This window comes from Lingula anatina, chromosome 9 (genome assembly GCF_051362555.1).
Source record: "Lingula anatina isolate TDL-2025a chromosome 9, LinAna3.0, whole genome shotgun sequence".
Lineage (NCBI taxonomy): Eukaryota > Metazoa > Brachiopoda > Lingulata > Lingulida > Lingulidae > Lingula > Lingula anatina.
In genome coordinates this window covers 9,819,310-9,831,530 of record NC_141775.1, presented here as the reverse complement: position 1 = coordinate 9,831,530, position 12,221 = coordinate 9,819,310, and the positions used below count along the sequence as shown (strand labels likewise).

Sequence of the window (12,221 nt, the reverse complement as noted above, 5' to 3'; positions counted from 1 at the left end):
CCCCCTCCTCCACGTCCGACTTCATATCGTAGTCGCTTGACTACACCCAATTTATATGAAATAGGAAATAAAAATGGTAGTGTAATGTTATGTTTACAAGGTCGCGTTCAGACGGGTTTAACAAACATTGTTTTAGTCCCCAAGATACTAGTATTCTTGATTGAAATCCTCACCAATTTTCTTTCTCTCCTCTAGAAAAAAATCTGATTGTAAAGAGAGAACCTAACCCCCCCCCCCCCCCCTTCCGTTATTGTTATGAAAAGTTGCTCGATTTGAATCCTCTTTCCCCCCGCCCTTCCACCGTAAAATGGTCAGCACAGTGCGGGTATTACAAAGAATGTGGTGGAAGGGGTGTATTATATAGCCCAATGACTTATGTTCGAACTGCAACAATTTTGTCAAGACCCGACAACGCTAGGCCCTATTTGCAATCTCTCTCTCTCTCTCTCTCTCTCCCTCTCTCTCTCTCTCTCTGCTTCATTGAGATTCATGATTACCTCACTAAATCATAAATTATTTTGCCAATTTACGCAAATCAAAAAGTCATCAAATTGTTATACGTAGTCCTTTATTGTGGTAAAGCATGTTTCTGCATATTATTTTGAATATATGTAAATTTGTGGTGCTGCACTGCAAATATTGAGGCTAAAAATCTCAACTGACAAGTCTTTCCACTACCGGGTTTGCAACCGATCAGAACAAATTTTTGCAAGCTCCCCGCCTTCAAAATTGTGGCTTTGACAAAAAACACCAAATTCATTCATCTTCATTGAGATTCATAATTACCTCACTAAAAATGTAACAGGTTTTTGATTTTGTTACATATTTGTGAGAGCAAGCCGAAATCAGCCCCCCAAGCTCTCGCCAGTTTCGTGTAACAGGGTCTATGTTATGTAGCAGGTACCCCGAGAATCAACGATTCACTATGCGACCTACCATGTTTATACTATATTAGTTACACGCAACATCTGGGACACTAAATGGCTAAAACAGGGTGTCATCAGGCCTTACAAACGTAGGCCTATTTGCCGTTCGCGATCTTGAGCCACGGGTTGGTGATCGCGAACGCCGAATTAAGGACTCGAACGGCGATTTCATGCGGCGAACGTAAAAACATTAGACGCGAGATCTCAAAAGGCAATTGTCATTCATGAAGCCTGACCCTACGTGAATTGACCCTGTACTTATTCCCTTAGATATATAATTGTGTTACCCTGTATACTAATTAAGGTGGCCCTGATGAATCCCGCGGGGGTGGGGGGTGGGGTGGTGGTGGACTTATATTTCTCACAATCCTCAAAACTTAGCCCATCCCTCGGGAATAACCGCTGACTTGTCGATAAATCATATGGGAGAGATTCTGAGGCTCAGGGTGTCTCCTATGGATTTGAACTTTCAAAAATTTAAAAGAGAAAATTCTAATGATATGGAAACCGTCAATCATAGAGTTTCTGTCACAAGGTCCGCCTGTCAAATTAAACCATAAACCGCACAGAAGAATGATTTGTGTCGGTGCGCTCACGTTATAGATTAACGTTAGACCACTCCTAGTGTTTTTATGCAGTATTTTATGAGGACGTTTTCTTTCTGTAATGCACCCGATAGCTTGAAACTAGCATTTTCATTTCCTTCAAGTCCTTTCTTCTATTGTGGTAAATTGAATGAATTATTTTTGGCGTGAACGCCTTAAATACTTGACCATTCGACCAAAGTGCGTATTCAGATGAGTCTAGGAGTATGTACAGTGTTTAAAAGTTAGACGTACATTTTTCGACAGTTCAGAAAGATAGTTATTTTGAATAATTATAAAATAACCATATTAGCTAAGGTAAATAATTTTTAAAATATTGATGCACCCACCATTCATTACGCTTTTATATACACTTAAGTTTTGCTCACTACTTTACATAGTTTTTTAATTAATGAAAAACAATTCCATGTTTCCGAACTATTTTTTTTTTTTTGGTCGGGAGCATATGCCCTTTCCGTATATACCAAAATATGCAGTATTGTATTTACACAACACAATTGCAAAATTGCGAAAAGCCAGTAAACAATAATTATCTAAAAATGAAAAAAATTCGTCTGTGTTTCAGAGTTTTAAAATTGATAGTGATTGCAGGTCGATACCCAGCAAAGTAACGGTCCAGTCATAGAACTCCATGTTACGTCTGTTTCTCTCTCTCACTCTCCGTCTTACTCTATCTCCTATTTAATGTAAATTAACTGCACATCTTGTAACATTTTGATAAGAAAAAACTAAAAAAAATCAATAAACACTGAGAACGTAATTAGAAAGAAAAGGGAGTGTTTTGCCACTTTTGTCCACAAATTAAACCCTCTGGTTTTGCAGTTTTAATCCATAAAAAATACTGAAAGTTAATTCAAAAACGAAACTAAACTGACATAAAAACACAATGTATAAAACACACAAATACACATTGATCAAACCCTCGGGGATCCATCTAAATCAGACCACGCAAAATGAAATGCTATGATAACATTGATAATGCACATATTTTTATATAAATGTTGGCAACAGCCTTATTATCAGGGCAGAATACAATGCTACAAATGGGACAATTAGTATATGTATATTTAATGTGCCCTCCTCGTGCCAGTTACGCCTTGAAATATATTCTTTTACGTACGTCACCACCGGGGCAACGTGCGTTTGTTGACAAGCAATGGCGGTGCACTTCTGGACACCTTGTATACAATTAAATTACGGTAATTACTCACGGATGTCGAGCTACCCGCTAATTCAAAACGTTTTTTTTATACATATGCAAAATTCGTATTTTTAACTACTCGCAAAATATTCTTTTTGTGCAAAATCTACTTTCTTTAAAAATTGTAATACGCATTTGAAAATGTACGTCACAGTCGAGTTGCCACTTCTGTAGGCCGAATAGTCGAACGCTGCAATGTTCTTTCCTATGCACTTTATTTTTACAAAATAGTAAAACAGTGAAAACCCAGCAAAGTTATTTCTGGTGCTCTAGCTAACATCTTTATGTTACACATAAAGTATTTTGGTCAAATCTAATTGATAATAATAATAATTAAAATAATAATAAAAACAATAATAATAAATCAATTTTCTTCAAATTCAGGGATAAATTACCGTATCTATCATATATTTTATACTCGAATAGGCCAAGAGCTCGCCGCGTGGCAGTGACCTTAGGAGCCAATGCCCAAAAGAAGTATAAACCAATTCATGGCTAAAAGTATGTGAATACTAGAGCACATGTACATTATTAGAAAAGGGTTTATTCAGCCATTAATGTACAAATTCAAAATTCACATATAACGGTCAGGGATGAATATTTCTATGTCCATCAGAGCACCTTTATCAGGGAATGAATATCAATTTTAGAATTTAGAAATTACTGTATTCTCACACATAACGGAAATTGAATTTCTATTCGGATAAGATGTATAAAATGCTATTCGGGTAAAGTCTTCAAGGTTACACTGTGGTTGCTAAAATTCTATTTTTTCTTTTGTTAGAATGAGCAAAAACAGATGGATAAAAACTCCCTAGAAATCTTTTGGTCCCTTTGAAAGAAGTAGTCTTCGAACTGGCTAAAAAGAGAAAGGTCTAAAAATATCCAGCCTTAGCATTTAAAGGACAGCACCTTTTAGTGATGTTCTAAACTGAAAAAAAAAAATTCAGACGGGAAGATCAAGACGTCATTTGTAATATAATGTACGTGAGAATTGGGGTTCTTTGTTTTCTGTTTTTTCTACCTCCCCTTTCCGCCTTTCCACTCAGTTCTGAAAAATAAAATTAAAATCAAAATTTAGAAATCTTTATCAAGAATGCACAAAATAACACACGACAATTGTCATGAATCTTGCAAATATACTAACGGATTCATGGGTTTATGAATGGTGAGCAAAAGAAACAGTTATTTTTGGCATACTGTATGCATCGCAGGCTCAAACCAAGCTCAAACACTTTATGGCTCCTCGATCTAAATTAATGCTGACAAGAGTATTTGCGTTAACAAGGATAAACATAGAAATTATTGTTCTAAATTTGGTCAATTTTGGCACTATTTCATGTAAATATTCTCATCAGAATTTCACATTTAAATTAACTAGCATTTGTTCACTTACTTAGGAAACATTTGGAAAGCCCGTTGCTCGTTAATTTTCCAGTATGTACTATTGGCCGTTTTGTCAAACCTGGCGTCCATTATGCCTTTCCACACGTTCTGGAAGTGCATACGACGTATAAAAAAAAGAGCGGGGTTTAGTTCGTTTACAAAATATTAATTCTACTCAACGTCACGTCCAATTACGTCTGCGAAACAAAAGGTTGGACGTTAGGACTCTCTCGCGCACGCGCGCATGCACGTTCGCACGCATATTGCTGATAAAATAAGCTATAACTGACACAAGGTAATGTATACAAGGACAGGAAACTCTTATAATTTATATCTGTGCAGAAAAGACCGCTTCAAATTTTATTTGGTAAAATTTATATAAAATTCTGCACCATTTAAAAAACAATATATCATTATAGAGACTCGATCCATCCTGTTCTGCTGTATGCTTTTTAAGATTTAGGTTCTGTTCTTACGTACCTTCATCATGCTGGCCTGATCGACATTAAATTTGATCCACGTGTAAGTTGGTCGATACTCTGTTGCTAGCAGGGTGTAATTCAGCGTACTAAGTCCACTATTCCAAGGCCCGTAGTGCCTATACAGTTTCGATGCAAACTGGAGCATGGGACCTCTATGAATTATTTGCAATGGCAATCATTATACAACGGAAGCTATGCAGCATTGGAAATTCTGCAGAATATATGGCAATGGGTATGCAAAAACAACGAGAGTGGGACCAAGCGAAAATTCTCTGTTGCTAGTAGGATGTAGTTCAATGTATCAAGTCCGTCGACTCACATTCCATAGAAAAAAATTATATTATATGGATATAAACCAGAAGAATGGAAGACCTTTAAATTATTTTAATAATAATCATTTAAGAACGAAATAAAACATTTGCTTAATGATTGAAAATGAGTGGGCTTATGCAGAATTTCAAGAAGGCAAATATGATTATAAGTCACCGGGAATTCGAATCACTTTACTTAAAAAACTCTTGAAAAAAACACTATTAAAATAGTTAGTGATTAGCAGGTCGAATAAGTACTGGATACAACATGTACTAGCATATTTAAAAAGCACATGTAGGCTACTTGTTTTGGTTCAAGTAAGATGGATTTAAAATTTGTTTTTGTTTTTTTTGTTTTTTTTTTTTTTTGTCATTTTTAAATCATTATGCCATTTTTAACTTAAAAGTAATATTAAGCAAGCCCTTGTATCAGCCTAGAATATTACTAGGGGTGCAAAAAAACTTCTTTTTCTTTTTCACAAGATACATGTACTTTATAATATACACTGTATTATAATAACTCACTTTTCCATGTATACGTCACCAGGCAACCGCGGATGGTTTAAAACTCTGTACACGCCCAAACGATTGTTGGCATGCTCAATAGGAACCTTTTGATATACACTCCTAAAACAAGACAGATCTGGTTTAATTTAAAATCGTACACCAACATTCAAATTATGATTGCGTTGTGATTTTGGCGGGAGAGGCTTTAAACTCTACCCCTTATCCAAAACAACCATCTGACGCCCTTACCAGGGGCTTATCAATGGCGGATTTAGAGGGGGGGTCAGGGGGGTCCTGACCTCCCCACCCCACTTCGAATTCTGAATAAAATCACACCAATGGCCCCGTCTTGAAATTATAATTTTGACTAGCTGAATCATAGCTCTAAACCATTCCAAATGGCACTTTTTGCCCTCTAAAATACCATTTTTATGGGGTCCTTAAGCGGGCCCCCAACCCCTGGTTTAATTTAAAATCGTACACCAACATTCAAATTATGATTGCGTTGTGATTTTGGCGGGAGAGGCTTTAAACTCTACCCCTTATCCAAAACAACCATCTGACGCCCTTACCAGGGGCTTATCAATGGCGGATTTAGAGGGGGGGTCAGGGGGGTCCTGATCTCCCCACCCCCCTTCGAATTCTGAATAAAATCACACCAATGGCCCCGTCTTGAAATTATAATTTTGACTAGCTGAATCATAGCTCTAAACCATTCCAAATGGCACTTTTTGCCCTCTAAAATACCATTTTTATGGGGTCCTTAAGCGGGCCCCCAACCCCACGCCCTTCAATTAATCCTGGGTCCACCCCTGCTTATTTCACTCTGATATAACAGTGCATTCAAAACAGCCAACAGCAACAGTCGGTCATATTTAGTCTGCGGATCAGCTTGTTATTTATGCGCTCTAACTGAACGGTAATGAGGACTAATTTTAGTTGCATTTGTATCTACTGGTAACTTGTGAGTGTATGCCATCCCAAAATAATATTCAGAAGAACCAGTGCGATCAACTGTTAATGATTTTACCGAAAATGGTTATATTTGCTTAAAAATTACCTTAATGATGAAGGGATAAATCACCTACAGTACCGGCGTCCATAAGCATCCCACTTACCTTAGAAAAATGTCGTCGTCATCACCACCCCATCCTATGTAGTTATTAGCAAACCCATTTATCTTTTTGAATGTGTCAGGAGTGAATCCAATAACTCCTCCGATGTAGTTTTTATAGGGGAGCCTGAAGTCACAACATGCAAAGCTTTATATTTATTCATTTACTTATAATTTTTATCTTTTTACTTATTTGTTTATTTCTTAAAATACTTGGATTTGAAATTGACAAAATAGATAAAACAGTCTTTTAAAGATCTTTTAAACAGCCGAGATCGCCTTATTGTCGCATTTTCAGTGATAATTTTCATTGGCAGAGAGAATCGAGATTCTGAAATCGAAGAGAGAGAGACAGAACATGAGCGAGAGAGAGGCTGTGTAGCGGATTATTATCACAGACCTGTACTTAAACCTATCCTCAGCGGAGGCAAAATGAAGAACTCTGCCAGGCGGACATCTATAGAGCAGTGAATTGTTCATAGGGATTTTATCCACGTCGTGAAATATGTAGCAGGTGAAATTAAACGTGGCACTGGCCTCGACAAATCCAATATTTTTGGCATATCCGGTGTTAAAAGGTTCTGGGTGAGCCTGCAGAAATATGAATACGCTGATTAAGATTTAAAACAGCACCCGATGTGTTCAGAAAACAAATGGAGATGAATTGAAATGAAGTGACGCAGGGTAAAGTTCAAGAAGTTTTGATAGAGAAAAGTTGAATGTTGCCGTCTTGCAGGAAACTGAATAAAGATGGTGTACGAACCCTTGATACTACCTATCTTTGTGGCACCCGAGGATCTGATACTATTAACTGAGACAGAGGGAGAGAGAGAGAGGGAGAGAGACAGAAAGAGAGGGAGATGAAGGTTGCTAAAAAGCAACAGTCGTTAAGCAGTCTACTTGTTCAATGACGAATATCTGGTAGAGGCACTTTTGGCTTTGTAGAAAAGGGTGTAGATTTAGGAGGAGAATTTCCAAGTGTTTTTGTCTATCACGGTAAGGGATGATGATCGCCACGTGATCCCTAGGCTTGCATGACGTAGGTGCCCATCGGCCTCCAGTGGCAACCTCTTTAAACAGCTCCGTTCTGTTTGACATTGGCAACGGTTCCAAACGTACTTTGTATACATTTTCTAAATTAGAAAAAGAACACACTCGATATGTAACATCATCAGGATAAAAGAGGAAATGGACAAAATATATTTGTTGTATTTCTAAACTCAACCTTTTTGACGACCATTTGGCTGCAGATGTGTGTTAAAGTGTGTCTTATTTTCTAGCAGCATCGAGTAACAAAGGTTCGTCATCATAAGTATGTTTTAGCGATCCTCACAACACCACGATCTGACTATCGCAATGTCTTCAAGTGGTCGCACTGTTTCTTTTACAATACTTTGTTTTCCTCAAATGACTTTGTGCTGTATGAATTAACGTCTTCAATATGCTAACATAGGAATAAATACCCGCTTGATTCTTAATTGAAACGTTTAACACACAGTAGTGCCTGTTTCCCTATCCTTTTCATTTCCATTATCACACAGGTATCCATATGTATAGATTTTATGCTTGTAGCTGTATTCAAACTTTGCATCCATAAAGCAAAATAGGGTTTACTCTGGACATACAGGGTTGCTATTTAATATGGAATATTTTTATCATTGTTATTTTTGAGTGCTATTTACATTTTTTTGGCTAGATTCATCAAAAAAAGTATGTCACTGAGTGAAAAAAACGCCCAGTCTTCTGTTGAGATATTTTGGTATAATATCAAGCAGCCATAAGATGCCATTCAACAGAAATAACACTTCCAGAAAACCATAGCAACAGTTTGATGTCAGTATTAACTTTAAGCTAAGATAATAAAGAAAATGATAGCCTCCGGACAGTGATATGTTACACAATCAAAGAACTCACTACAGTAAATCATGAAAAGACAGTAATTGCGGGTATGACCTCCAGCAGCCGCTTGCAGCGCCCTCATCCTACATGGCATACCCTGTGACACATTTTTTTAGAGTTTGGATGGGGATATCATTCCACGCAGTGATATTTGCCTGTCGCAGTTCATCACTATTTACCGGACGATGACCATAGCTATTAATTCTGTGAGTTACTTTTGCCCAAAGTTTTTCAATTGGGTTCAAATCTGGAGAGTTTGCAGGCCAGGGCAGTTGCTGAACCCATTGGTTTTGAAGAAAAACAGTGATTCTACGGGCTCAATGTGGGGTTGCGTAGTCGTCTTGGTACACACATTTGTTCCTGAAGATTACTCTTACCAATCGCAGCATTGTTTGCTGTAGAATGTCTCTGTAGGAATCCTGGTTGAGGTTGCCTCCTAGAGAAACCAACTGGTTCTGGGCACCGACATCAAATGCTCCCCAAACAGAGACGTTACCATCCCCTGCTTGCACCCTAGGCAGTACACAATCATCGTTTTATGTCCCTCGAACACGTCTGTAGACACGGATTCGACCATCAATCCCAAAAAATTCATATCTGGCCTCATCACTGAAAATGGCGTGATTCCAGTGTTTTGGCTGCAAACGCACGTGGTCCCCAGCCCACTGCAGACGTCGCTGTATATGACCAGCTGTTAACAGTGGTTTCCCTACTGGTCTTCGTGCAAAATAACCGGCTTGCAGTAATTTCTTGTTCACGAGGGACCTTGAAACGGGCGTTTGAATGACATTTTGCCTCTCTTTTCTGAGGACACTGGTTGTCTTTGTAAGACCAGCACTGCGTCTTTTAAGGAGATGGCGATCCTGTCTTCTTGGTGTGATACGCGGACACCCTGGTCGAGGTACTGGAGTAGGTGCCCCTGTCGCAGCATTTCGTTGGAAGACTTTACAAACGGTTCCTGATAAATGTTGAATTACCTGGCAATGGCTATCTGTTTCTGGCCATTTTCTCTGAGAGCAAGAATCCCATAGTAAGCTGCGTTGCTTAGATGTCGAACCATATTTTCACTAAGGTACCTGTCAAGTTTCAGAGCGATCCCTTGTTGCTTCTCTAAACACACTCCAAAGATTGACCAAACCCATGCGTTTTTATACAAGGGCATAAATTGCCGAAATGACCACCCCTTACATTTCTGACCACAGAACATGCAACTGCATGCATCAATTGATTCGAGAGTTGTGTGGTAATTAGGTAACACACCTGGCTACACATGGAGTGACACCTCAGTTTTAGATTTAAAATAGTTAGAGAGATATCAAATATTTAATAGAAAATTTACTCGCCAAAAAATAATATTCCATATTAAGTGATAACCCTGTAGTTACAAAAGAATCTATTGTTTCACCATGTATTTCCTTGAATTCCCCTAATCAAAATGCTAAAAGGAAGAAAAGCCCCGAAGAATTCCTGCTTGGGAACAATTACCAGAGAAATATACATGTATACTCTAGCATATGAACTCGCCTCGTTCCACTATTTCATCCCAAATTTGCACTTGACATTTGTCATTCGTTTACTGTTAATAATTATGTATAAATCGGCTCAATATAACTACGGAGTATATCACTTTTCATGCATTATGTAGAGATCATTACAAATTACAGATATTTTGCAGATTTTGATGTCAAAATTGGAGCTGTAAAGAACGTTTGAAGCTATAGGTCTATATGGTTTCACAAGATGGCCAATAAGTCCAATAGATAGATATAACAGCCATAACACGTTTTCAAAATGCGTTTCCTTAAGATATTGGATATTTTACTTATTCGACAGACTGTTGAAGTTAAAACATATTGCAAACTCTGGTGGTCTCCAATCAATTTAATTTCATGTTTAAAACAGGCAGGGCTTTCCCACAATGACCAGCATGTCCATTCCAAAGTATTTTCTTACTCGAAGTTCACCTATAATATTGGGTCAGCAACTATTTCAGCTTAGTTGTGCACTACAGACATATGTTGTCGATAGGGTTTCCTTTATTTTTAGAGCTATTTTATACCAAATGATAAAGCCAAAATGTCCATCAACCACTAGAGAGAATGCTTTTGACGAAATTGGCTCTTAATATTGAATGAAAAATAAACGGCGGTGATGTGATGCAAGATCATTAATGCTATAGTATATTTCTATAGATATTGACAGCCATTTTGGATTTTTCGTTTTTTCCATGCAGAGATTCTTTTAGTATGATGCTCCCAAGACTTCAAGGCAATACATGGTGAAAAACAAATTCTGTTGCAATTTTGTTCAGGTACAAAACATATCCTATCTATATTTTTACCCGAATTTTATTGGTTTGCTTGACATACGCTCTTCCATAGAAAATGTTTAACACACACCACTGCATGTTTTCCCCTAAGTTATACAACTTTCATTTTAATATTCACTGCCACATGCACAATCTGTGAGAACATCCGTATATGTGGAGCCTCACCTCGGTCTTGCCCCACGTCCTTACCTAGATTTTCCTGGTTTGCTTGACAAACATTCAAAGATGTGGAGGTCATTTCTTCTGTCCATATTTTAAAGACGTACTTCGCCTTTCTGTAAAGATTACATGCGCCGATTGATTAAATGATATGGTCAGTTTTAGAGGAGAAGTCAAGAAACAGCCTTTCAACAAGAAAAGGACTACAAGCGCACCCTGTGGCCAGAGAGTATAGTTTTAAACCAATTGTATTAAGTACATGATATTTCGTCTGAAACATACCTGATTGTCGTCTTTGAACGGTGGATTATTATCATCGGAAATAAAGCCAATACAGCCAAGGGAATAAAGAGAAAATACAGCCCCCTGTTAGTAGACATTTCTCTTGCACGTTGTGAATCAAGTTTACAAATATGCGGATTTGCTGCCTAGTTTTCCATGCGTAATTCAACATATATGGGTAATTGTTTACGGTAAACCTAATGACGCGTATGGAAATTAATTCACTGCGGTGAAAGGTAAAAAATAAGAATATTGAAGCATTTAGATGCCGTTTTTACTGTACTTCTGTTTTCGAGATTAATATAAGCGTAGATTTCCTGCATATTTATTAATGCACTGTATGTTTAACACCCATGCAATAACAGGAAATAAGTTTGCTTTACTCCTCTTTATTCGCGGACAAGTTGCGGTTCAGTAGAGGCTAAAGACAAACAACTTACGTTAGCACTTTAAATAGCAAAAAAAAATCCATAACAATTTTCCTGGAAGCTCTCCCCTACTCTGTAATGTACTGAAGAATTTTGTATATTGTATTATACGTTCTACAATATTAAAATAATAGTTCAGTGACTGTGCACCCATAAAAGTGTATATATTGTATTAAGTTAAAACTGTACTTATGTAGTGTATTGTTTTGTATTTGTACTGAAATGTGCTTTCTGATTCTGTGATGTATTGCATGTTCTCGTATGTTTGTCCTCTTTGTAATGTGCTGTATTGTGTTTTGTATATGTTTAATAAAAAAAATAAACAAAAAAATAAAAAAAAAATAGATTTTCCTGGTTTGCTTGACAAACATTCAAAGATGTGGAGGTCATTTCTTCTGTCCATATTTTAAAGACGTACTTCGCCTTTCTGTAAAGATTACATGCGCCGATTGATTAAATGATATGGTCAGTTTTAGAGGAGAAGTCAAGAAACAGCCTTTCAACAAGAAAAGGACTACAAGCGCACCCTGTGGCCAGAGAGTATAGTTTTAAACCAATTGTATTAAGTACATGATATTTCGTCTGAAACATA

At 37.4% G+C, this 12,221-nt stretch overlaps 1 protein-coding gene across 1 annotated transcript; it reads right to left on the bottom strand.

The window, feature by feature from the left end:
* Positions 1-2,930: 2,930 nt before the first annotated feature.
* LOC106164999 (beta-1,4-galactosyltransferase 4-like) lies at positions 2,931-11,251 on the bottom strand. The gene is made up of 9 exons (XM_086996017.1): positions 11,202-11,251; positions 10,950-11,035; positions 7,433-7,665; positions 6,933-7,123; positions 6,537-6,659; positions 5,437-5,538; positions 4,599-4,752; positions 4,129-4,226; positions 2,931-3,783 (listed from the first exon to the last, which is right to left on the bottom strand). The coding sequence occupies exons 1-9, from the start codon at positions 11,234-11,236 to the stop codon at positions 3,753-3,755; spliced, it is 1,053 nt and encodes a 350-aa protein (XP_086852143.1). The 5' UTR covers positions 11,237-11,251; the 3' UTR covers positions 2,931-3,752.
* Positions 11,252-12,221: the final 970 nt, after the last annotated feature.

Excerpts from the sequence above, each read along its gene's own strand:
- LOC106164999 (XM_086996017.1), bottom strand. The coding sequence starts at position 11,236 with ATGATAATAATCCACCGTTCAAAGACGACAATCAG. Across the intron at positions 5,539-6,536 it reads GACGACGACATTTTTCTAAG|GAGTGTATATCAAAAGGTTC; the intron begins GTAAGTGGGATG and ends GTCTTGTTTTAG. Across the intron at positions 4,753-5,436 it reads GGTGACGTATACATGGAAAA|AGGTCCCATGCTCCAGTTTG; the intron begins GTGAGTTATTAT and ends AATAATTCATAG.